At 34.6% G+C, this 27,550-nt stretch overlaps 1 protein-coding gene across 3 annotated transcripts; it reads right to left on the bottom strand.

The window, feature by feature from the left end:
* Positions 1 to 52: 52 nt before the first annotated feature.
* LOC126696745 (anaphase-promoting complex subunit 5) lies at positions 53 to 27,189 on the bottom strand. 3 transcript variants are annotated; one of them, XR_007646088.1, is made up of 21 exons: positions 26,774 to 27,189; positions 26,486 to 26,645; positions 26,229 to 26,350; positions 22,622 to 22,871; positions 17,388 to 17,565; positions 17,210 to 17,288; positions 16,999 to 17,084; positions 16,384 to 16,513; positions 16,216 to 16,248; positions 15,141 to 15,389; positions 12,497 to 12,574; positions 12,116 to 12,378; positions 10,134 to 10,193; positions 9,889 to 9,956; positions 5,128 to 5,233; positions 4,876 to 5,017; positions 4,164 to 4,262; positions 3,149 to 3,413; positions 2,200 to 2,498; positions 1,403 to 1,470; positions 495 to 573 (listed from the first exon to the last, which is right to left on the bottom strand). XR_007646088.1 is itself a non-coding variant. In XM_050393441.1 (20 exons), the coding sequence occupies exons 1-20, from the start codon at positions 26,942 to 26,944 to the stop codon at positions 412 to 414; spliced, it is 2,769 nt and encodes a 922-aa protein (XP_050249398.1). In that variant the 5' UTR covers positions 26,945 to 27,187; the 3' UTR covers positions 53 to 411. The 3 variants fall into 3 exon arrangements, 2 of the variants coding, with proteins under 2 accessions (XP_050249398.1, XP_050249399.1); XM_050393441.1 differs by lacking the exon at positions 2,200 to 2,498 and having other exon boundaries at positions 53 to 573; positions 26,774 to 27,187; XM_050393442.1 differs by lacking the exons at positions 495 to 573; positions 1,403 to 1,470; positions 2,200 to 2,498 and having other exon boundaries at positions 3,247 to 3,406.
* Between the last annotated feature and the right edge of the window lie 361 nt (positions 27,190 to 27,550).

Consider the following 27,550-nt stretch of genomic DNA (forward strand, 5'->3'; position numbering starts at 1 on the left):
TTGCTATGAACAACAAATTGATGAATACAAATCATATTAGCGGAGCATAAACTAGAACACAAAAAGTGAGATAGGATTTGTATTCATATGGTACACGATAGACTTGTTCCAATTACTATAGTGCCTTAAAAAGCAATTACAAGGACATGAATTACATAAATGCTGACAAAATTTTCAACGTAATAATCAAAGCCTAATTGCCTTACAAACTACTCTGTAAATTAACATGGTGCAAAGCTGAAAATTCTAGAGGAATAAAAAGAAAGAAACAAATAGAGAAGCATTCATTCTCCCCAAGCATGAAACCATTATATTTCCATATCTACAACTAGACACTTTAATTGGGAGAAAGCTACCGATATCATGGATATTATACAGGCTTTGTCTAGATTAATATACAACTTGGCTTCATCATAAGACGTTGAATAGAGGATCTTCATCGTCTAGAGGATTCTCAAGAGCCATCATGTGTTTCTTGAATGAATTTGCAGCTTCTTCCCTTTCCTCTAGTTGCCCCAGTTTGTGAAATACAGTAGCCATTAGGTAGAAAGTCTCCGCTGCCAATTCATGATACTGTAGACAATAGGAATTTTCATATCATATTTGAGAATATTGTACAAAGCAAACATCGGGGAAAAAAAGCATCAATCCATACGAAAGAAACTTTAGTGAAGACACACAACAGATACATGATCAGCTGGAGGATTTAACTAGGAAAATCTAACATTCTAGTTTTGTACCAGGGTTCACTGGTTCTAAATTTTAAACTAAAGATATATAACATACTGAAATGCTCCAAAACCAAAACAAAAGGAGATACAACAACCTGAAAACCACTGTTTGATGTACAAGCTAAAAAAAATTTCTATTTGGGTCAGTTACATCTAAATGAGCATTTGCAATGTGCACCCCAAATATCAAAATTTTGCAAGTTAATCTAATATTTTGGATATTTACTTGGATGGTGGAAGGACATTACAAATTAATCTTAAGTTAATTTAAGCCTCATGCTTCTTTCTAGTTTTTGGAAGCACAAACTTCAGACTCAGCAGAAAGTGAAGAACAAAGTCTAAAAGGTGGGTCTGTTGAACTCTCACTATATTTTGCCATGAGATCACACAAGTGCAACATCAAAAGTATGAAAAATTATGTATTTGAACTGCTATATGTTAAAACAATATTTCACTTCATCACACCTACGGCTAATCTACATGATTCAGCAAAACTGGACAAAATGAAATTTTAGAAAGATTATACTTGCAGCTTTCACTATTTATAGGATACAGCATAATTACAGTTTTAGGTTTCCAAACCATGCTGTCTTACAGAATTCAAGATAAAACAGAAAACCCACAATTGGTTCAAATGCATAGATCTTCTCAAACTCATAAGATAATTTTACCTCCAGCACTTGAAGCTCAACAGAAGCTTGACTCAAAGGATCCAGTACGACCTCAGAATTCTCAGAAACTGGTGAAAAAATTGAACAGAATTCTAAATGTATTAATTCAGTAAAATTAAAAATAAATTTTAATTTAACCAAAAAAAAAAACCAAAGCAAGGGCAGAAAAAATAGGCATCCCTAATGAACAAAATGTTGCACCACACTGTTTATCTACAAAAGCATTATGATTAGTATTCTGTGTGAAGTATATAAACAGCTAAAAGAATAATTTGTGTAAAGTATATAATGCTACATGAGTGATGAGACCAATTGTTTTAATAGTCCCACAGCCCTGAAAAGCAGAACCTGTGACGGAGTTGGCAAAATTGACCTGACCTGTCAATTGCATTTAGAAACAGCAGAGTTTTATTTGATCACACAACATTTTTTTTTTTAAATTCATAAGTTACACATGTACCAGTGGGTCTTGAGAATCCATGGCCTCACCCTCCATCCCATTAATAATACTAGTAATGATACTCCTACATGCATTTAAAGATGAGGGTACGCGCACATTAATTGACATGAAATTAACAAAAGATCTTCAGTGTGTATCAGTCCTTTTTTTAATAGGTAATTAAAAAACTTGTTAAAGATCGAAAAAGATACTCCCCATGTACACAGACTGTGTACACGGGGATGCTACAACAGTCATCTAAACTTACATAAATCTAGAAAATGTTCCAATGAAAAAAGGAGTGCCAACTCAAAGCAGTCATTTAATCACAAATGGAACATAATAAAAACAGTTTTACCTCCACAAACCAATGCTCAACCCCTTATAAGGAATAAGGTACGTTGGTTTCATTCTCTCCAAATAGTCCACATAACACAGTGGAATAGCCCCCCATGAATCAGCACAATGATGTTTACTAAATCCCCCCTTCCAACAAGCCAGCAAATCCACCATCCACTTGGGCATATCCCAATGGACTACAAACAAACAACAAAACCCATAGACTTGCGCATAATCACACTGAAGGAGCAAATGGTCCGCAGACTCCCAATTGTTCTTGCACATGCAACACCACTCGACAATACAAATATTTCTCTTCTGCAGATTATTCATTGTAAGAATCTTTCCTCTAGTTGTTTATGTCCATTGTATGACAACAAACTTCATATCCATCGTGTGACATCTTTGACTTTGTCTAGGTCATAAAAACTTCTCACACTTGAAATCATTCAACAAGTAATCATGTACGTCTATTTTATTTGGGGAAGAGGGAAAAAAAAAACAGTTGTTAATGCTTTAAAAACATCATAGGTAGCTTTTATAACCTTTACTAGCAACCATTACAATTTACTGGAGACTAAATCGTATTTGTGAGGCCAAGAGCCTTGTGGCTTAATGGCACTACCTGGTTCTAGGTTCAAGTCCCCCTCTCCTACTTGTTGTAACTTGAAAGCCAAACAGAAATCATATTTGAATGATAGTATGTGTTTTAATGCAAAGTTCAAACAAAGCTTAATATAGTAATCTAGAAAAAATCAGATTGGCAACCAAAGTAATCATGAAGATGAAATTCAATATCTAACTTAGAGCATAAAAAGTAATCAAAGTTACAACCATTCAAACACATAATATATCAGTTCTCCAAATTTTATCAAGAATGGTTTAAAAAAAGGTGGGGGTGTGGGGGGAGGAAGGTGGTTCTTAACCGCTTTGATATTTTAAATTAAAAGAAGAAAGACCTAACTTACCTGAAAAGCTTGGATCAGAGAGGTAGCATTTTGCTTCTGCAATATAGGCTCGAGCACGGAGCTCCAAACCTCCATGACCAAGAATCATAGGAAGAGCCCCCTGTATAAGACTTAAAGCTCTTTTTGCATGGTTTGATCCAAGTGAGAGCCACAACTCAGCCAGTGTGAGAGTGGCTGATGCTTTGAGAAGATCCAAATTAAATGATTGGCAAAAGGAGAGACTTGCCAATGCATATGGTAGACCTAAAACAGCATTTCCTGATCGCTGACAAAAAGAAATTAAGAAATGTTTTACCCGTAGAGAACTCAAACACAAAAGAAATTAGAAGAGAAAAATCATAGTAAAATATAAGATTGACAAATAACTCCAGAGCCACAAGGCCGAGAGGAGAGAGGTGAAAACACCATGATTGATCAAATCATTAAGATTTGTTAATACAATATAAAATCTAGGAAGCCCCAATACCAACACAAAACATGGATACAATACAACACAAATGATACAGTGGAGAGACATTAATTACTTGAAATATATTATTTGGTATAATTCATGTTACTTTTAACTTAGAAAAATAAATAAAAAGCATCAAAATGTTGAAAATGTGCCTAAAAGTATTTTATAAGCAATAATAAGTAGCAAAAAAATATGCTTATCTTGATTTAAAATAAAGAAAATACACAATACAGTAAAGAATGATGTTTGTACTACTTATTTTTTATTATCTTACACTTCCACAGAATAATGTTGGTGGGCAATGGGCTCTAATCAACAAACATTAGCAGGGCTGCCAAGTTACTTTGTTAAGTTTTATTATTATTAAATTTACATATGCAATTTTGCTTGGGCTGCTTTGTGCAGTTCACAATTCAAAAATTGGTTGTGCTTTTATTCATTTGCATGTGTGACAACAGGAAACAGATTTTAAAAAATAGTCAGCTTGTTTTTGCTAAGTAATAGTGAGCTTATTTAATCTGCCTTAACCTCCAAGGGATTTAGTCAAATGTAGCAGTGTACCTTGTGGACTTCAGCAAGCAAAAGAAGAACAGTGGCATTCTCAACCTGTAGATTAAATTTGTAACACATGCAAAACAGGGAGTGTGCTACTGCTGCTGCCTGCAAATAGCATTGTATTAAACAGATAAGAACCATGGGTCAAAAAAAAAAAAACAAATACATTGAACCCCAGGCCTCTATCAAATAGTTACATCAATAGATCATGCAGGATTGTTAATTTTCATGCTAGGCTGTGCAATTTAGTTTTTCACCAAACCAAGCATCAATTTGCTCATACATTGGTTTGACTTGCATCATCTTGACAAGACTAGATATCCAGAAACTCTAACCAACATCTCTATTTGTTTGAATAGTATTTTCATGTCTACCATAACTCTACCTTACATACTTATACTGGACATTCTATTACTTATAGCTCTACCTTACATACTTATACTGGACATTATATTACTTATAACTCTACCTTACATACTTATACTGGACATACTATTACTTAGTAATTATACCAAGGTCATTACTAATTTGTATTTTGCAATATACAACACATCCAGCTTTTCAATTGGTCTCCCTACTAGACTTGATGTTTAGAATCTATTACAAGCTACAGCAAAATTTATTATAGGTTGCATAATAAAAAGAAGCTCTACTATAAATAAGGTAGATGGACCACACAAGCCTATGAAAATAAGTTAGGTTTATTGAAATACTAAACCTCACTATACTGGTTTGCAGCAAGCAATGTACGAGCATGGCGAAGGCTTGCTTCTGTCTTCAGCTCCATGTCCACACCAGTGACAGATGATGCCAAAACTCCAAGTTCATCACATACTTGTTGCGCCAGCTTCAGATGTCCACTACATGAGTGTAATATTAAACTTATATTAAATATCATGACATATGTGTACAATTAGCATGCAGTATGTATATTGAAAAATCATGAAAACAATGCACACGGTAAACTTACCGATGTAAAGCACGCTCATGGAGCAGCTGCAATTTTAGTATCAAGATTCGTGATTTTGATACAGACAAAAACTTCTCCTCTGCTAGTTTCAGAGCAGCAAAGGCCTCTAGAAATATAGCGAAACAAAAAATATAGTTCATCAAGGCTGAAAAGTACTTATATGCTCACATGTCTATGCATGTAAGAGAGTTGCTACTCACACAAGAAACAGCCTTACGAATAAATAAATATAGCAAAAACACAAGAAATTTTGAACAAGGTCCAATACAAGTAAATTTACCAGCTTTAAAAAGAAAAAATAAAATAAAAACAATGATAATAACTAACTATAGGGCACCACCTCCTTTTCACACCATGCACAAACAAAAATAAAAATTTATTAAAACAACTTTTAGATATATATATATATATATATATGTATAAAATTAATTAATTAATTAACAGAATTTATTAATAAAAAGAAAGGCCACCAGAAGTAAACAAGGACTCAAAAACAAAAACAAAAGAAACTAAAATTTTATAGTTCAATGACTCTTAAAAATTAAAGAAAGGAGTTAAGAAAAGAAATTAGATACCACCATCAAAATTGTGAAGCAAACTCATAATTCATAAACTATGACAGTACCACAAAGGCCATAATATGTCAGAATTTTTTCTCACCAATAGATATCATCTAAGACATAAGGGAACTAAATTTTAGATCAAACTATCGCAACGATCAATAAATGACCCTTCCCAACATGTTACCATTGACATACCCATCCCCAGCATAACCTCAAGTCCAAGACAAATTGAAAACAAGTGACAAAAGATCTGTAGCAATGATGAATTGCAGGAAAATGTGGCCCCACCCTCTAGCCACTTATACAAGTAAGACCAATCTACTATACCATTTTTCTGCTTTCTACGGTTATCCACCATTAAGGTTTTATCAGGTGTGATGCAGCCATAGAAGATTGATTGGCAATTACTTTGCAAATTTGCCTATTCAATAGTTATATTATGCGGTGCACTTGTGAAGTCCAATTGAAGCAACAGTCATGTAGATTTAAAGGTCTAGGCATGAGTCTTTTAGAGTTAAAACAGGTTTTTATTTGAGTCTTTATTTTATTACTTATGATCAATTTTGTAGTCAGGCAAATATGTAATTCCAATCAATTTATTTATTGATAAAAAAAAATTAAGAGAAAGGTGCTACACAAGCACACAAGAAGTATACTGCTGGCACAACAGAAAAAATAAAATAAAAAGAAAGAGCAAACAAAGACTCAAAGAATCAAGGAATTCAAGGAAACCCCTCAACAGTATAAGTCACAGATTGCGAATTCCTAATCATATAAAGTCTTCAGCAATAGATACCTCAGCTTTGCCTCACTTGATTTTTGCCCCTCAAAGCACCTAGTATTGCACTCTCTCCAAATGGTCCACATGAGACACAAGGAGCAGTTTGCCAAACCCTTCCACTACCTCTCCTTCCAAACCGCTTCTTCCAACATGTTAGGCTAGCGAATCATGCACTGACTTTGGCATTACCCAAGAATCTTTAAAAAGACTAAAATTCATAGACCTCATCCCTCAAGCCACCACACAATGTAAGTATAATTTACTTACATCCTCTCCATTTTTATTGCACATGAAACACCACTCTAGAGTGATAATGCGTGTCTTCCTTAGATTGTCAATTGTCAAAACCCTCCCTAAAGCCACTCACCACAAAAAGAAAGACACCTTTGGGGGAACCTGAACTATCCAGATGCTATTCCATGGGAAATCTCCACCACTTCCCCTCAGAACCTTATAATAATTCTTCACTTAGAATCCTTTAGTTGGCGAAGGGATCCACACTAACTTCATTCCCAGGACAGTTCTTATTTATGTAAAGATCTTCTAACAACTGTGTCACTAAATCTGCTTCCCAATCCTACTCTGCACGAATGAACACTGGATTCCAATAACATTGGCCATGTCTGATCTCAACATAATCTGCCACCGTGGCTTTAGTATCTCTCGTTAATAAAAACAAGTCAAGATATCTCTCTTTGAAAGTATTCTTTCCCTGCTGTAGATCAAGACAAAAACTATCTTTAGAGCCATCTCCAACCTCACACCTGCTATATCACTTAAGATTGTCCCATCCATGTCTTAGGTTTTATTTTCTCAAAATCCAATTTAAGTCTTTTATTAGGTTTTTAGTTTATAGTCAAATAGAAGTCCTACCATTAGTACAAAAAAGAGTATATGCATATAGCATAAACACTAAAAGGAAATGGAGTTAAATAAAATGAGTGATAGAGTATAGGGCACATTAACCTTATTGTTCTTCTCCTATTCTCTTCTCCCTTTCTCTTCTCTCTTTTGTTTTTCTCCTTCTTGTGGTACAGTTCATGGGTACATTATTTTTTTTAATAAGCTGTTCAAGGGTACTGTTTATACAGCCCCTAAACACCATAAATTGTCTCTTTTTTCTTCTTTCTTACAAACCCCAAATTAAGTCCTTCCTGTTACCTATCAAAACCCTAACTTTCTTTTACCAAATAGCCATCAAGAAACTCATCAAACTATCTTTTAATTCCTAACAGAACCCCATAACCTTCTCCTCAACAATTATAAATCAAAACCTACAAATTCTCCTAACCCTAAACCCACCACAAGCACACATACGCAAATTCCTCAATTTTGTCCTGCATCAAGGTGCTAATGGACTCTTACCTCCAATAGCACTTCCTCCCCTTGTAAAAAACCAACCCGGTGCACATGCAACTTACCAATAAATAAAAGGCTTACTCAAAGTCACCAACTAACTGATAAAATTCAGTTAATATGTACTCTCACCTGCCACATGATTTGTGCACTCAAAGAAAACAAACCAAAACTCAAGCGACAATGGAGGTCAAAAGCAACCCAGGCATGTCACCTAACCCAACATTAGGGTCTGTAATGTTCAAACACAACTTAAAATGGGCGATGGAGGACTTCAAGATTGGGGTATATCTCATTTGGCCTTTGTCAGCATCCATCACTGTTACACTGGCACACAACACCACCATCTCTTGCAACCTCTTCTTCCCTCCAAGAACCTCCCCACAACAAACCTGATCGGTCCACAATCACAACATGCAACAAGGATCTCCCCCTCTCTTCATTAGAAAGAAGTAAATTGGGAGTAAGTTTTCGTATATAAAGAGGGAGGTGTGGCATTTATTGAAAATAGCTAGGGCAATTGAGTCATTTTATAAACTAGTAAGTTATCTGTGCAATACATGAATAATGTTATAATATTTTATGTAAGATGGTTTTGGAGAATGTTGTAAATGTATTATAGAATAATTGTTATAAAACTTTATTACTGATGAGGTCATCATAGAAAGCAACAATTCTAAATTGCACACACAATCCATTATAATTATTCAATTGAAAAAAAAAAAAAAAACCAACTTTGGAGGAATATGATAGAATAAAAGTTGATATAAAATGTGTCTTTTTCTTTCTCCTTAACTCTAAAACAAAATACACATCCCAAATATTCACCGTCAATTACAGCATTTACAAAACCCACAAATCCACAACGTTTGACCTTAACATCAAAATCATAATTGCCATTGTCACTCAATATAAAATACAAGCTCCCCTTCCTTGGTTGTAGCTAACTCACATGGATTAGAATTAGATGAGACACAACGTTAGAGCTAGGTAGATGTTGTTGAAAGATTGAAGGTAAATGACATCGTTTTCAGTCTGTATGTATTTGATATGGGATGGCATGAAAGGCTGTGGGTAGGTATATATAAAGGGATAGAAGAGCAAGAGGTGAAAATGATGAGTTAAAATACAAATAGTTTTGTGTGTATGTGTGAGGGATAAAAAGTCTTGAAACATTGAACCAAATGATACAAAGAATATTTATTGTTTAATTAGAAAAGTCTTGAAATATTAATCCAAATGAATCAAAAAGTTAATATTTAATTTGTTCTTATTAATAATGTGGCATTTGAGAATATTATTTCAATTTTATTTGCATAGAATGCGCCATACGGCAAAACCTCATGTTTTTCCACATGAGGTCTCTGCTTTTATATATATAAAAGGGTAGAAGTGCAAGAAGTGAAAATTGTGAATTGAAATGCAGAGCTTTGAGTGTATGTGTGAGGGATGAAAAATTTTCATACATTGAACCAAAAGATACAATGAATATTTATTTTTAATTAGAAAAGTCTTGAAATTTTGAACCAAATAAAACAAAAAATCAATATTTAATTTGTATTTATTTCTAATGTGGCATTTGAAAATATTTCAATTCTCTTTGCATAGAATGCATCACTTAGCAAAACCTCATGCTTTCTCACATAAGTTGAGTTCTCTACTTTTATGTATATATGTATATATATATATAGATATATATTGATTGATTTCATCAAACCTGATTCAGCTTCTTACATGAGCTAAAATTTGGCTTTTTCACAGACCCTTCAGATTAGAGCTTTAGAAAACCATAAAATATGCTCTTCAGAGGAATTAAAAGAACTTTACTAAATTTTCTCTTGTATACCCGCGTGGACATTGGTTGCACCCAGTTGCACTCAATTAATGAGAATTGTTTACTTATCCAAAGATTCCAAACAAGTAACTTAACAATAAGGATTTCATAAGGTAACTAATTCTGAATGTTAACAATCTCTCACAAACAAATAGTATATCAACAAAGAACACTATCCCAAGAAAATGCAATCTCATGTTAAATGTTGGATAAGCTTTCAATCTGACCTTTGTATCCTCTAAAAACTGCTAAATGTTGAATGAGCTTCACATATGCTAATGCTGCATCAGATGAGCTGAGGATACACAAGAAAAGGTAAGGTAAACCCGTGTTTTATAACATTCAGCCCAAAAAAGGAAAAACCTCATGTCCAATAACATTTGTGTTGAAAAAAAGAGGTACTACAATTTAGGAAAGAAACGGCGAAAAATGCGAACAGGATGATCAAGTGATACTTTCTGCTAAAGATTACCTTGAAGCATCAGTAAAGCAAGTTGCATAAACCAGTGCATTTATTCGAGCAAGAGGGGCACTGATAACAGCAGGGAAAAAAAAGGATATCAGAAATAATATCAAGGATCCAAGAATTCCCAAACCTATAACCACAAAATTAAGAACACAAACACAGCATCACTTTGAATTTATTACAACTTGTATAGTCGCTAAATATTGAGAGCTATATATTTTAGAGTTTACAATCCAGGAATTAGAATTCCTTAAGAGTTACCTATCAAAAAAAAAAAATTCCTTAAAGAGTTGACATTTATATTGTTCAAAAACACTAGGAATTTTAATTATTCCATATTTTAAGTAACAATAAATTTTATAAAAAAAATTATATTTCAACTGCTTAGGCCTTGTAACTCAATTGACACCTTCTAATGTTTCTAACAAAGACATCCAGAGTTCGAATCCACTCCCCCCCCCCCCCCCAACTACTAAATTGTAAAAAAAAAAAAGTATATTTCAATCATTTAAAATAATCATATACACACTCATTTAGTAACTAAAAAATAATGCTGGACCATTATGGATAGTCTTGTAAATAACCAAAATACCCTTGAACATTGAGGAACATTCTATTTGGGTGAAAAATATATTTTTTTTCTAAAATTTACTCTACATAGTTTTATAGGGAAAGAGTGAAAAGTTGAATTCAAGGGTCTATTTGGGATCCGCTTATTTTGTTGAAACTAAAAACTTTTTACTAAAAGTACTGTAGATAAATATAAAAATTAGCTGAAACAGTACAGTAAGACTCATAAATAGTACCAAAAAGTGTGGCCATGAATGGTAGCAAAAATAAGCTGAATGGTAAAATAAGTTGGCAAAAATAATTTTTGCCAAACACACACTAAGTATCATATTAGTAATTCTCACAAGTACAAAATATTGTAAGAACTGAAATTTCCTACATAAAAGGTGGGACTTGAAATCTTGCACGTCATGGAAATTGTAATTCTAAAAAATTATGTCAAAGGAACAACCAAATTTTCACAAATTCCCAAGATTTTATAATTCTCATTCCAAACTCTTGCATAAAGAACACACCCTTAGAGGGCTTGTTGGGATTAATCAAAACTTAGAAATAGATTCGGGTTTCAAGGTTTCAAATAGTTATCATTATAAGCCACAAGTATGTTTACATTGTTTTTAGAGAAGATTATGTTTTTAATGCTATAGTTTAGGGGTGTAACAAATTAAACCTTGAAATTTCAAAATTAACAAATTAAACCCTAAGGTTTCAAAAAGTAACAAATTAACCCCTAAGGTTTCGAAAGGTAACAAATTTAACCTCACCCCATTGAAGTAGATTGTGTTTGGGGTTTAACATAGGATAGGGTTTAATTTGTTATTTTTTGAAACCTTAGGGTTTAATTTGTTAATTTTGAAACCTTAGGATTTAATTTGTTAATTTTGAAATTTCAAGGTTTAATTTGTTACACCCCTAAACTATAGCATTAAAAACATAATTTTCTCTAAAAACAATGTAAACATATTTGCAGCTTATAATGTTATTTTTTGAGGTTTAATTTGTTACATTTCAAAACTATAGGGTTTAATTTGTTCCACCCTTTAAACTATAGGATTTAAAATGAAGTTTTCCCTAGTTTCTATCATATGCCGCATTCTACCTGCAATGTCCAGTCTTTATTATCTAAGAAATTATAATTCTAAGGATTTCCCCAAGAAAATAGAGATGCCTCCTATGTTCCTGTAATATGTTATATGTGGAAGTGTGGCTGTGCATGCACAAGCACGGGAGGGCATGCATGCATGGAAGTATATCAATCTGATAATTGTTGCATCTAAGAAATCAACTAAAAATCAAGGTATGATTCCTTGTTTTCCTATTTCACTAGGACAATTCACTAACAATAATTATCAAAAGCTTTTAAATTTAAATAAGCACAAAAATGAACAAGAAATAACAGGGTCTAGAGTAAAGATCACCTGCCATATAACTCCCAGGCAGTGGCTCGAAGTAAGTATGAAGAACCTATTAATTGCAATACAGATCCAGGAATTGAACTGGGCTGCACACAAAACTGGAAAGCATTTTCATTGCTTCCAGATCCATTCTCTTGGGACAAAATTGCTGAACCCAATGGCTTTTGTAAATTCTTAAGCCAGGCAGTACTAAAAGCACCATCAGTTGTCATTGTTGAACTTTCAAAGCTAAATTCGCTAATCAGATGAGAACTTAGCCTCAATTCCTGCAAACATCACACAAAATAAGAAAAAGAAAGCAACAGCACTAAGAAATCAAATTATTTGGAATTTTATCTGAAATGGACAAAAGACAAATGATAATCATCAAATGCCTCATGTTACCTTGCAAACATTAGTGGGGCATGTTCTGAGTTTCATGGAAGCTTTAGGACCAAATGATACTAGAGGCCTTTGCACATGCTGCACATGATGGTAGAACATTTTCAATTTACTAGATGCAATAATATAAACCCATTAGAAATAAGATTCCATTCTACTCCCTAGATCTCTCTAACATTTTTTTTTTTTTATATAAGAAAAGAGTTTATTGATATCAAAAAAGGGGAGCACCCTAGTACATTGGGAGTGTACAAGGGGTCAAACAATCAAGAACAAAAATTACAAGAATCTAAGAAATCAAGAAAAGATAAAAATGATTGGTTCCGCAAAGCAGCCAACCAATCCATTAAAGTGCTAAAGAAAAATAGCTTCAAGTCTGATATGGATCTCTCCTTATCTTCAAAGCACCAACTATTTCTCTCCCTCCAAAGGCACCACAATAAGCAATGGGGAACCATCAACCATATATACCCATTTTGATGATGGCCTCCCTAGATCTCTTTAACATGTAACTCATCACGTCACAAGGATCAAAAAATATGGGTTTTCTTTCAAATATAGCTTCAAAAAGATTATATATACATGACATGAAGTAATGTGTCACAGTAATTTGTGGCACACATTTTGAATGGATATCACAACATTCCTAATCCTAAAATTTATCAAAGTTCAATGGAATTATTAATCTAGCAATGATTCAGTAGCACTTCCCAAAAACATTCCCCATGCTTAAATCGAAAATAAATCAAAACCATAAAAGCTATTGATCTTAACGTTTTTAAGTATAGAAACATGTGTAAGTACACAAAACAGTTAATCCAGTGCAAAACCAAGGGACCAATTCATTTATGCACAAGAATTTTTATATAAAAAAAATTATATAAAAAAATAAAATAACATAAAATAACCCTAACAATTTATTTACATTCTTGCATGAAGCTGTTCACAGTATATGATACATAAATTCTCTTCATGCATCCCTAATATCTTGCATTTAGATAATAGAGTATTTATTTATGTATATGTGCATGATGGGCATGTACACATAAAAATGCAAACATAGTGGCAAATGCCAGTATTTGCTGGGCATTTATGCATATAAAGAAATATTTGGAAAAAATGATAGAAAACATTAATGTTTCCTTTCTATTTAATTTCTGTTCCCTGAACATTATCTCATACTAATTAATCCACATTTGGCTAATTTCAATTAGCCTGTAAGCTACCATATTTGGTAACTTCTAGAAAATCACAAGGGTTGTTTGCACTTTACACTGATCCAATAAGAAACGAAAATATATTGTTACATATGTCCTTTTGGAATTCAAATTAGTCATAAGAATTCAATAAGACCCAATGGACTAATAAGCACAGCCCATTCTAGAATATTAGGAAATTACAGAATTGCCCTTGATACATAAATTATAATAAATCTTTCTCACTGCCTCCTGCATCAGGCAGATTACTGGATGTTTCTACTGACCCTATACTGTGGAATCCATCTTTTCTTTTGGCATTTCAAGCGAGTTAGAATCCAAGGAATTTTCTTGTATGAATAGTTTAAAGTAAAGATTCAATGTGAAGAGGAGGATAGGATGGTCTGCTAAGATGCATTACTTGTAATCTTTTTCTTCTTTTTTTTCTTTTGGGCACTTAGGTGATTGCTATCAATCAAAGGATAGACCTTAGTGCGATGGCAAGTTCCCTCTACCCAGAAATTTGTTGCAGGTTTGAGTTCGAGAATCAAACTCTCCAACTTGGGGCAATGCTACCTATCAACCATATCTACCAGACCTCGTAAAAACGAGTCTTGTGCATTGAGTAGAACCATTTTGGGTGATTCCTATTGATCAAAGGAGATGATGGACAAACATGTACTTTAAGTTCAATGCATCACCACAAATTGGATTAAGTTGCAGCAGTAACTCATGCATAGTATTTTATTTTTATAGAGGACAAAAAAATACATACTAGTAATATCCCAATATTGCAGGAATCAAATAATCAATTACCGCTCCTTATGGACATCACATAGAGTAAAATTCTTCAAACATTTGATTCTTCAAAAGTAATTTTATTTGAACCTGAGAAGGACTATATCACTCCACTTCCTCCACAGTTTATTTAATTATAAAGAGACAATTCTCTAGGCAAGCAGAGGTCAGAGCTGGGAGAAAGTGTTGTGAACAATCCAAATCATAGGGGAAATATCATGTCCCATATTTCTTATATATGAAAGCCTTTTTTAGGTGCTCAAGTAATTGCTATTGACGCCTTAGTGTGATGGCAAGAGCCTTCTGCCCAACCAATTTGTTGCAGGTTCAAGTATGAGAATTAGTCTCTCCAAAATTGCAGTAAGTCAGGCTGCTTACCACCAACCACCCATCCCAGAGCCCATAGAAGTGGGACCTTGTACATTAAGTATGACCTTTTTAGGTGATTGCCATTGACGAAAGGAAATGATGGATAAACAGGTAACTTAAAGCACTAACACAAAGCGGATTAAGTGGCAATTGTAACTCATGCATAGTTTTTTATTTCCATAATTCATAATAGAAATACATTATCACTACCAATTTCAGGGGAAGACATACAAAGAAATTTTACAATGAGATAATCCACAAAGTATAGTAACTCCAATTCTTACCGTTAAATCAAATTTAGCCATTGCAAGATGATTGGAAGCCACCAATCGTTTCAATTTTAGACTTTCTGCTCTCTTTAGAGACCCTCTCAGGAGGACAAACAATTGTTGCTGGACAGAAAGCGAAATGCCTATACTGGTCAAAGGTGAGAATGATGACCCCAGTATCCCAGCTGTACTTGAGACCCCAATTTCAGACAACAAGTTGCAGATAGCTGCTAAAGTGTATGCAAGACAAGTATCGTTACTTAGCTGCACAAATTGAAATAAATCAGTCCTCATTGTGCAACAAAAAACTGAAATAAGAAAGAATACAATCTCCTAGTGCTTTGCAACAAATAATCCCCCATCATATTGTAAATAGAATGCCCAAATTGAGCTTCAAGTTACACTTGGTGTAATCCATGGGGATGAACCCGCTCTCTAGTTTCATATGCTCAGGTAAAAGCTATTTTCCACATCTTTTAAACAAACATTACATATTATTTAACATTAATTTAAACACTAGAAAATCAGAGTCTGACACTGAATTGATCTTGCATCTACCACATTACCAAGAGGAAAGCCAATTCCCTTATTACTATATACATACCACAATATTCACATAAAACCAGAAGCTATAATTCTACTTTAGCTGAGCCGATTAATTAAAAATTAACAAAATTCAACTGATTCCCAATTTTTTGAATAAATGATTAGGATTCTTTGAGACTTAAAGCTATATTATTTCTCCATTTTTTCACTAAAAAGATTAGGATTTTATATGCTTTATCATTTTTTGAGTTTTGTTATAATATTAAACCATTCTCAAATGCTAATTTAACAATCAACTGATCCAAACTATCAACAACAAATCTCTAAAAGCTAAAAGCAGATGGGATATACTCATGCAAGAGTCCAATAAATTACAATCTGGTAATTTTTTTTTTATTGGTCAGTAGTACATGCACCTGGCAGGTCTTGAACCCACAATCTCAACCTCCATCCAGTTCTTACAAGGAAAGAAGATACCATTTGAGCTAGAGCTCATTGGCTACAAACTAGAAAACAAAGTTAATTACATAAATAAGGAGATTACCTGTTGAGAAACACGAACTGCTTCAGTCAAAACCTAAAGAACCAAGAAAAACAATTGTTAAACAATTGCAGGGGTATAAAGTAGAATGCTACAAGTCTACTTTCATAAATGGTACAGAAAATGGGCAAGAGGGTTCTTTTGGAAGGGAAATGCATTCCACATGCTCACCTCCAAAGCTTGCTTTGGATGCCCAAACTGAAAATGCATCATCCCTAGAAACAATAAAGCAATTTCATATCTCCCAAAACTATTGCTACCAGATGCAGGAGGAACAAAATCAATTCCTTCTGTCCCTGCACTTTTGTGCCAACATTTTTTCAGATTAGTTCATTTTTCTTAAACCTGAATTTATAAAAAGAAGACAAGGAAATAAAGTTAAAATTGATAAAATAAAAAAATTCTTAGAGATGTATTCTTTGCTGCAATATAGAATTTCAAATATAGACTGCATTTTAGATAATTTATTTTAAGTTAGTGTTTCCATAACCAGTTGTATGCAAAATAAGTTGTCAGATTGATTTTTTTTTTTTTTTTTAAGTAGTCAAGCCACTGAATACTTACATACAAATAGTTATGGAAACGCTAAAAATTAATCTGACAACAACTTATTTTGCAGAAGCTTCTTTTCAATATAGGTACACCAGGCGGCCAGACCTCAGCTCTCCATTTTCAGTTTGAAATTATAGATATTTAGGTTAAAACATGAAAATTTTAGCCACGATAGAGGCAGTTTACCTAGTACAACATTCACAAATTAAATAGCAAGCTAAAATCCAGATTTACCTGTAATCAAAATAACGGAGAAGGTTCTCCAAAGCAGCAAAATAATCATCATGACAAAGGCTATTCAAGTAACGCAAGAAGTGAACCTACATCATAATCCAGCCAAAAAAAAAAAAAGCAGCAGCACCATATTAAAAGTGCAAGATACAACAGAGAGTAGGAGAAAATTACCAAAAAGAAAAGCATTAATAAAGAATGAAAATTAATTTACACGATGAAGCTCTGGTGCCAATTTATGGAGCTGCCTTAAAATAAGTTCGAAAGCATTCAAAGAGAAAGAGCTTCCATTCCTGCCACAAGAATAAGGATTGAGAATTGAGATTCAGTACAACCTAAAGTGCAACTTCATAAGTTCACAAACAAAACTTTAATTTAGGAATATTGCTTACTTTTCAAGTGCATCGGCCTGCTCTTGTAAGTACCCTTGTATCTGCCAGTTTGTTCGTAGGAATATTCCACTATTGGGCTCAAATTCTCTTAATGCATAATCCGGAGGATGCACATATGAAGAAGCCTCTCCTACTTTGTCACCATGCTTGGATTTTGGGTCAGCAGGAGCTTCAATATCTGCACGTTTAGATAGCTAAATACACTATTACCATTTCCTTGCCTCTAGACATAAGACATCAAATTTTAAAGAACAGCCATGATGACCGTAATCCAAAATACTGAGGTGGAGGGAGATGCGACCATTGGCAGACAATCTTGGCATGAGAAAGTGATGAGGGAGACAAAAAGAGATATTTACTTTAATTTAGTATTATTTCATTTTGCTAGTCAATTGAATTTTATTTTAGGCCCTAGTATTTGATTAGGTTTATATGTACTTTTTTTAAAGTTAGGGTTAATTTATGATAAGACAATTAGGGTTTCCTACACCACAAAATTAGGGTTTCGTATCTCTATATAAGCAAACATTGTACTCCAGTCAAAGGGGAGATTATTTCGATGAATGAAAGATCCTTTTGTTTTTTTTGGTTTGATGCCGACTCCTAGCGGTTTTCTGCTGCTTGGTGCTGACTCCAAGCAAGCCTAGATGTTGGCTCCCAGGTTCTATCCTTTATTTTCTTTTTCTTTTTTTTCTTTTTTTTTGTTGCAAAGTTCTGGTTTATCCTGCATCAGGGACACTATCATCTTTACATCTTTGGTTGATTTTAAGGACTTCTTTCAAGGCTTTTTTTTTTTTTTTTTTTTTTTTTTGGGGGGGGGGGAATATTTTGACAATAGGCATCCTATTTCATGGCTAAACAACTTTGGGATGATTTCAGCAAGAGAGTAGAAAACACCAAATTGATATCTTCTCTCTCTTTCTCTAAACATTGTTGCTAAATGTATTGATAGTAGACTCAAGACAAAGATTCTAGCGTTGTTGTGTAAGTTGGATGTGGAGAAAGCATATGATCATGTGAATTGGGGTTTTCTAATGTATATGCCCCAACGTTGTAGGTTTTCAGAGAAGTGGAGGAAATGGATTGTGTGCTGCATTTCTACTGTTAAGTTTTCCATTCTAATTAATGGTAGTCCTTCGGATTTCTTTGGAAGCTCTAGGGAGATTCGGCAAGGGGATCCTTTATCTTCGCTTCTATTTGATGTTGTTATGGAAGCATTGAGCCGTATGTTGGAGGTGGCTGCAACTGCTTGTCAGTTTTCGAGATTCTATGTACACAATACGGCTGGTACTTCGATGATGGTGTCTCATTTCTTATTTGCAGATGACACTCTTATTTTTTGTTATGCTGACCCTAATCATTTAGTTACTTTAAGGGAGATTCTGACTAGATTTGAGGGGGTTTCAAGTTTAAGAATTAATTTAGGGAAATCAAAATTGGTTCCAGTTAGAGACGTGCACAATCTGGATGATCTGGTGGGGTTGTTGGGTTGTAGGCATTCTTCCCTTCCTTTGAAATATTTGGGCCTTCCTTTAGGTGCTAAGTTCAAGGAGCTCTCAATATAGAATCCTATTTTAGAGAAGATGAAGCGGAGACTAGCAGGTTGGAAGAGGCTTTATTTGTCTAAAGGGGGTAAGGTAACTCTTATTTTTTATGAAAAAGGTGACAAGTGCGTAAGGTGTTAGCCTCTAGAGGTTTATTAGAAGTGGCTGGTTGAACTTTTCTAAACTCCTACGATATGAGGTGGGTGATGGTGCTAGACTGAAGTTTTGGAAGCATGTGTGGTGTGGGGATTGTACCCTCAAAGAGGTTTTTCCAAAACTTTACTAGCTTAGTAGGGCAAGGGATGCTTCAATGGCGGAGGTTATAGGGTGGTTTGGTGGAAGGATTCATTGGGATGTTTGATTTCGTCCTCCACCTCAGGATTGGGAGCAAGAACCTTTTGATCGGTTTATGGGCATTGTCTACTCTTCAACTGTGAAGGGGGTTGGCCCTGATAAGGTTTTTTGAAATCCAGCTAGGAGTAGAGGCTTTGAGGTTAAAGGATTTTACCTTTCTTTCTACCCAACTCTTACTTCTTTCCCTTGGAGAATGGTGTGGCAAGCGAAGGTTCCTCCAAGGGTAGCTTTTTTTCTCATGGTCTGCTTCCTTAGGAAAGATTCTTATAATTGATAACCTTCGCAAAAGGTGTATTATTGTTCTTGATTGGACGCATTTCACACTTGCTGTTCGCAGATGATACCATATTGTTTTGTGATGCTTCTAGAGAACAGCTGTTATCTATTAGGCTGGCTTTGACTTGTTTCCAAGCATTTACTAGTTTGAAAGTTAATGTGGGGAAGAGTGAGATTGTTCCGGTGGGGGAGGTTGGAAATGTAGATGCTTTGGCTACCATTCTTCGTTGTAGGGTGGGTAGTCTGCCTATGAAATACTTGGGAATGCCGTTGGGAACCCCATTCAAAACAGCATCTGTGTGGAATCCTATTTTGGAGAGGATGGAGAAGAAACTTTCTGGTTGGAAGCGTCTTTATTTATCGAAGGGGGAGAGACTTACCCTGGTGAAGAGTACTCTTTCTTGCCTTACTACATACTATCTATCTTTATTTGTCAACCCTGTAGCTGTGGCTGATAGATTGGAGCGGATTCAGAGAAATTTTTTATGGGGAACTTCTGAGGAGTGTTTCAAATATTCTTTGGTGGCTTGGGAGAAGGTGTGTTTTCCGCTAGAGACAGGTGGTTTGGGGATCAGGAAGTTAGTGCATTTCAATAAAGCCTTGTTAGGGAAATGGTTATGGAGGTTTGGTCGAGAAGAAACTCGTCTTTGGAGAAGGGTTATTGCATACAAATATGGAGAGGGTCAAGGGGGGTGGACTACTAAATTATGCAGAAGGGCTCACGGATGTGGTTTGTGGCGTGGTATTCATGATGGTTGGGAGAGTTTCTCCAAACATGTGGCCTTAGTGGTGGGTGATGGCACTCGTATTCTTTTCTGGCATGATAAATGGGTTGGAGATTACTCACTAAAAAGGCTCTATCCTCAGTTGTATGTGTGTTCTAATGATAAAGAAGCTTGCATCTCGGATGTTGTATGCTACCAGGAGGATGGTAATGTTAGAATTTGGAATTTGAGATTTCATAGAGATTTTCATGAAAGGGAATTAGAGGATGCCTACTCTTTCCTTGAGTGCATTCAACCTCGGATCCCTAGGGGAGGTGGGAGTGACACTTCTCATTGGTGTCTCAAAGGGAATGGCAAATTTGATACCAGGTCCTATTATAATACCATTAGGGGTGCAGTTGTATCCATTTTTCCGTGGAAGGGTGTTTGGAAAGCTAATCCCTAAGAGGGTCGCTTTTTTTGTGTGGACAACGGTTCATGGGCAGATCCTTACATTGGATAATCTTATGCTTAGGGGTCGCATTTTGGTGAATTGGTGTTGTATGTGTCATCGGAATGAGGAAACGGTGGATCATCTTCTCCTCCACTGTCCTATAGCTCACTCTTTGTGGGTTTATATGTTTCAAATCTTTGGGACGCAATGGGTCATGCCAGGTTCTGTGGAAAGTTTGGTGTATTGTTGGAGTTTTTGGCTGGGAAAATTTAATTCAAACATTTGGAATATGGTTTCTGGCTGTTTGATGTGGATTGTTTGGACGGAAAGAAATCGGCGCTCTTTTGAGGATACCGAGAAATCCTTGGTTCAGTTACAAGCGCTATGCCGAAAGACTTTATTTGATTGGTCTAGATGTTGGGGCTTCTCAGATTGTTCCACTATCTTGGAGTTTATTTCGTCTCTTAGTATTGCTCATTAAGTTTATTTTTGTTGTTTGGTGTTGTTTGTTTGTTTGTTGCTGTTTGTTTGTTTGTAGCATTTCTTTGTGTTCACCATCATAAACACCTTGTACTTGCTTTCTTCTATTTTTCAGTTTGATTAATAAAATTCTTATTACTTATCAAAAAAAAAGAGGTGTGGGGAGTCAGTGGATCATCTTCTTCTTCATTGCCCCATAGCATTTGAGTTGCGGTCTTTGGAGTTTTGTTTGTTTGGAATTCATTGGGTTATGCCACATAAGGTAATTGAGTTGTTTAAGTCTTGGCAAGGTAAGTTTGGGCGTCATCGCAATGCTTTTGGAGACTTGTGCCACATTTTTTGATGTGGTGTATTTGGAGTGAGAGGAATGCTAGATGTTTTAAGGGATGTGAACGATCCTTGCTAGAGATTAAGTCTTTCTTCTGCCATATTCTCCTTGTTTGGGCTGTGGTTCTATCAAATTTTTCTTGTTTTTCCATTCCTGTTTTACTTGATCATTGTAACCTTGGTTCTTGATTTTTACCCCAAAGTACATCCCCAATGTACTTGGGTTGGCTTCTTATTTAATAAAATTTTTCGTTACCTATCCAAAAAAAAAAAAAAAAAATGTAATCTAGCAAGTATGTAATAGCAAGTTCTTTCATGTAATCAACACTAACACAATCAACTCCAAACAATTATAAACAATGTTGTTGAAAGCATTAGGCACACTAAAAAACAAAGGCCCTTTAGAGCCTCGGCACAAAGCATAAGTGCAGGCCTAACTAGAGTAAAGCACACAGTTTTTGAATATAAGTATAAGGGCTTCTAATAGAAAGATTCATCACAAATGATCAAAAAAGTCCCGTTAGCTCAAATGGTTAGAGCATCATGCAGTTGCACAAAAGTTGTATGTTCAAAATTTCAAATCCTACATAGGCTATTCCAATTTCTTTACATTTTCTACATTGCTATTTTGATCAAGATTATCAATTGGCAACAAGATAATCAACTAATAACATAAGAAGTTAAACATAATATTTTATACAACTCTGTTGTGCTTTACAAAAAATATTCAACTATGATAGCGATGTTCAAAACAAAAAACACGGTTTAATCAAAATACCACCAAAAGGCAAAGATCAAGGCACCAATATAGTGAAAAGCAATGACTCTTATGCACAGGTTTAGAATTTAGGGTTTTGGGGTTTTAAACTTAGGGTTTAGGGTTTTAGGGTCTTACTGGCTTAACTATGCAATAATTCAATCATAGCATACCTTCCGAAAGCAATCTTAGGAAAATTAACTACTTGATTCTCTATTATCTTCACAAGCTCACTTTCTTACTAGTTTGTCATCAAACAAAAGGGGCAAGGGGCTCTATGGCCTATGCTTTTATAACATCTATACATGCTTTACAAGTAAAAAGTTAAGCATTTATACCTTCAACCAAATTAAAAAGTGCTTTTGGCGCATGAAGATGAAAAGATATTCTCTCACTAGCCCTTTTTCTTGCTTCAATTTCTTCGGTAACTTTCTTGAAGACAAAATTTTCCAAGTCCATGTTTTCATATTCTGGAAAGGCCTCCAAATTGCTACTGGAATCTTCAAAACAAGTTGTCTCATAAGAAGCACAACTTGAAAGGGCTTCTTTACAATATACCCCTATATTTGTCAAAAGGTGGCACACACCCTACACTTCAAAATAAAAACCAAGAATGTTATCCTAAAAGTGGAAAGAGAGAAGTAAAGCACATATCTAACATTCTATTTGTCCCATAAAGGCTTAAATTACAACACAACTACAAAGTAGAAAAAATAAAGCGAAAACAAAAGGAGAAAAAGTAAGCACATAGATTTTTTTGAAATAATATTTGAATAACTTAGAGAGCTGGAAAAGAATAATACCAAGGATAGTATGATATGTGCAAAAGTTAATGTCAACTATTAATAGCTCTAGCTCTTAATCCTTTCCATTGCTTTTCCAGTTTGCATCCGATGTTAAATTAATACAAAAAGTGAACCAGTGGGAAGCAGATATGAAAAATGTAACAACAATATTTTTTAATAGTAATTACACACGCACTTAGTAGGCCTTAAACCCACAACCTCACTCTCCACCTTGTTCTTATAAAAACAAAAGATCAAAAATAAAGAGAAGAGAGAGAGATGAAGGAAAGATTATTGAAGAATATATCCCTACTGTCAAAATTAAATAAACAAATATGCAATTTAGCATTAAGACTGATGTATCTAAAAATTAATACAACTTTAATTAATAAGAAATACACAGAAAGTTATTACCATATACAAATTTATTGTATTATGTTAAACAATGAATCATATTTTCTTTTAAGAATTTTTTAGAAGCAACTTTTTTTTTACAATGCACATCATTCCTTTCTTCTTCTTTATTTGCCTTCCTGTCTGCCTCTTTTGCAACCTTTTTTTTTTTTTTTTTGCAAACCTCAACCATACTTTAACATCAGTAGCAGTACTATCAGCTGATCAAGAATTCAGCTATTCTAACAGAATACATTATTGCTTTTTTGGCATCATTTTTAACTTTGGATAGAAGAAGTCGTTAGGGCCATAAAATTATTATCCAGAAAAAACGCCCACTTAGCTTGAAGCATTTGATGCAGATGGCAGGTAGACATCTTTTCAAGAGATGTATGGTAACAGATAAGTAATCTTGTGATAGAAGGCAAACAAGTGACCAACTTTAATTTGAATAAAGCATGGAGGAAGAGGAACTGACTGTCATCTCTATGCATTTATTGCCACCATCTAAGCAATCTTAAGAAGTGATACACTTATGAATTGGGAATGGCAGATTTCTAGAGCAAAAAGTGAAATTTAAAGTTCTTTCATGCTGATACTAAGATTTGTTAGCATGCACGTGTTTCAGAAATGTGTCTAACATGATTGTTGAAAGTCAAAAGGTTGACCAACTGCAATCTAAGATACCTGTCAATTCAACTGAAAGGGCAGAATGCTTAACACTTGTAACTGACAAGAAAAAGTAATTTGCATATAACAAGTTCAACTCCATTTATTTTGGGTGGGTGTAGTATACATGTTTTTGTGTCCATGTTTGAAAAAGGAAAGAACCTGAAAAGGTAAATGAGGGCAGAATCTGGCTAAAGCTTTGCACGATATACATTGGTGTAGAAAGCTGGGACTTGGGAGGGGGATTTTTTAAATCCATTGGAGGCAAGATGGACCTAGGACTACGACCCCATTTCTTAAATTAAATGCAATGGGATTTTATCACAAGATTCTGCTTCAACAGTAAGAGACCTAGCCATTTAAGGTAGTGTACACTTCTACTCTTGCATATGATGCCTATGTTGGAAAAAAATGCCTTTTAAGGGTCTCCCGTGGCAGATCACCAGGATTTACTTTTCTAGGCATTTGATCAGGAAAAAGCTTTGATTTTCAAAAGCACCTCAAGCCTCCAAATCTCAGCATATTCTGGAAAGAGTAAATGAAATACAAGAGATCATAGTTTACCAGATAAATGGACAAGAAGGTATTTTCCCTAAATGAAATGGAGAAGCCTCTATACAAATACTATTGTGAAGAGTTGATGAGACGAGCTAGAAATTGACAGGCATTTGACAGAACAAGTCCTCACAATTTGACCACAACTCAGAAGGAAGAATCAGAATTCAACCCTATCTTTGGATAAACTTGGCCTCAATTTTTTAAAATTAAGTTGGGTTTGGATTAAGAGAACCCTAAGAAAGGATAATATCTTTTCAAATAACCTAAATATTGGTCAGACAACAAAACTATTTGGAGAATATCTTGCTATAATTCATGTAAATAATTTATAATCCTTCCCTTTAAATTTCTCTGCTGTTATATGACCTTGCATCACTCTAAAAGACTACCTACAATAGACACACAAATTGATAAAGGGAACAAAATACATTGGCAAACTCAAGGTAGTCAAAGGCAAAAGGCAACCTTAATGGTCTGTTTGGATTGAGGGAGAGGGAGGGAGAGTAGAGTAGAGTAGAGTAGAGTAGATTTAGAATAAAATTAGCTTATTTTTAGCCAACTCTACTCTACTCCCCTCCACTCTCCCTCCTTCCCCCCTCCATTCAAACAGGCCATAAGGTTCCAAGGCCTTGTATCACACAAGGCGTGAGGCAACAAAAAGGCACTAGTCTAATTAAATAAAAACACCAAATTCTAAATGTAGTTATTATACATATAGGACTTAAAATCATATGCATCTAATGTATTGAAATATTATAATCATTTGTTGCACAAAGAAATATACTAATTGATTTCAAAATATGCTTAACATGGTTTAAGCTCTATTTATCATTTTAACAATAGGTTTTACAATAAACTTCTATAAATTAATAAATCTAACAATAAGTTTTAAAACAAGCTTTTGTAAATTAATTAATACAACAATAGGTTTTTTTTTTTTTTTTTGATAGGTTAATCCAACAATAGGTTTTATAACAAGCTTCCAATAAAAAAGTTAGAAATTAAAAAAGGCTCTCACCTTAGCCCCTTTTACATGGTTTAAGGTGCTCGCCTAGGCTCTAAAGACAAGCACCTAACAAAAGGCTTTGTCTTTGACTGCCATGGGCAAACTAGATAAAACTACATGTGACTAGAAGTGAGGAAGTGATACATGCAATAGATATATCTAACAACAGAACCAATATAAGTGGTCTTCAAGATAGTACTTGTATTTAAAATTTATGGTGATTTAAGTTTTAATAGCCAAGATTCACTTTCACATAAATGCCGTCTTTGGTTAGAGAGGTAGTGAATTTGGAAGGTTCCTTCTCTGAATATCTCAATGTAAACAGTAAATACGACATTGAGCTTGAATTGTAGTCGGTAAGGACACATCAGATTAACTAAGAATATAGAAGAACCATGGTAGATAATTAAAGATTGAACCTTTAAAAAATATATATATGTAACTTTCATTCACAGCTAAACAATAATGAAACTGAGAAAAATGATGGTGAAATCAAATGGAGGTCTTTCAAAACAATATTGAAAAACATAATACCTCAAATGCTAACAGATTGAAAGCAAGTATACAACGACGGAGAAACATCCCTAGGTTGCTAGCAGGGTCCAAAATAACCTGCTCATCTTCCAAAGCACCAGATTCAGGGCTGCCAAGAATCCCTAAACAACATTACACATAAAATTAACGAACTATCCATATCAGACAATTACAAAAGTAAGCAATGTGATTAGGTACACAAAATCGAAGACACGAGAAAATGAGTCGCATTGCTTTTTAAATTGGGACCAACTCACCTCGCATTTCGGAAAAGAAGTTAAACAAGTCATCAGGTGACGAAAGAGCCGAAAGCCTAGTTGTTAAATGATCAATGAAACGAGGGTTCAATACGCCAAAAACTTCCCTCAATTGACCAATCAGCTCGTCGAGTTTCGGCTCCAAAATATCATCACACGACTGAGAAAACAAAAAATGCGAAATTCGAATATAATTACTACAAATAAGATGATTCGTTTGCGAAATTCTAGAGAGAAAGAAGAAGTTGAAGTGAAATTAAAGAGAGATTGAAGTGAAGGCGGTTTTACCTTAGTGAGAGCTAAGAGGAACAAGCCGAGCCGGTTGTGCTGAGCGACGGAGGCGAAGGGGAAATGAAACGAGATTTGGGCGGAAGGAGCGTAGATCTGAAGGAGAATGCAAACCGAAACTTTGTGTGGCGTGATTGAGAACTCGCCTGGCGGTTTCACAATCCCTGCCATTTTTTTGAATTTTGAGACTCAGACTCAGACTCTCACTCTCTCCCACTCTCTATGCGTTTGTATAGCGAGTGAGTGAGTGAGTGAGTGTGAGCGAGTGGGAGAGTATGAGAGAAATATAAAGGTGTTTAACTTATTTGGTTGTAGGGTGGTCGATAATGGCAAATGGATTTGGTTAGGGTTTATGGGGGAAGAAAATTTGGGGTTTTTAAAAAGAACCGGGAAAATTGATGTGCCGGAGTGGAGTTATTTCCTTTTTATCTTCAAGTAGCTATAAATTATAGGGAGTCTATTAGCTAATTTTCTTTTCTTCTCTCTTTTTTAACTCTAAAGGCAAATTTTAATGTTTTCAACCCACGGTTTTTGGTTTCCTTCCATTTGATCGTTGTTATTTTCAACTTGTAATTAATTTAGTTTCTTTAATCAAATCACCAATTTTCTTGCACTTTCTTGGCAATCAAACACAAAAAAATAAATTTAAATTATCAATTACTCAACAACTAAAACAAACCTAAATTTGGACCCATAATGACGGTAAATTAAAAATAATAAAGATTAAATTGACTACAAGTTAAAAATAATAATGACCACCAATGCACACCCTTAATG

Source organism: Quercus robur, chromosome 8, assembly GCF_932294415.1.
Source record: "Quercus robur chromosome 8, dhQueRobu3.1, whole genome shotgun sequence".
NCBI lineage: Eukaryota > Viridiplantae > Streptophyta > Magnoliopsida > Fagales > Fagaceae > Quercus > Quercus robur.

Bases quoted from the DNA above. Each gene is read 5' to 3' on its own strand.
- LOC126696745 (XM_050393441.1), bottom strand. From the start codon at position 26,944: ATGGCAGGGATTGTGAAACCGCCAGGCGAGTTCTCAATCACGCCACAC. The intron at 10,194-12,115 runs GTGATCTTTACT...TGCTGTTATCAG, and splicing joins GCCTGGGAGTTATATGGCAG to TGCCCCTCTTGCTCGAATAA. The intron at 574-1,402 runs GTAAAATTATCT...TATTGTCTACAG, and splicing joins TTGAGCTTCAAGTGCTGGAG to TATCATGAATTGGCAGCGGA.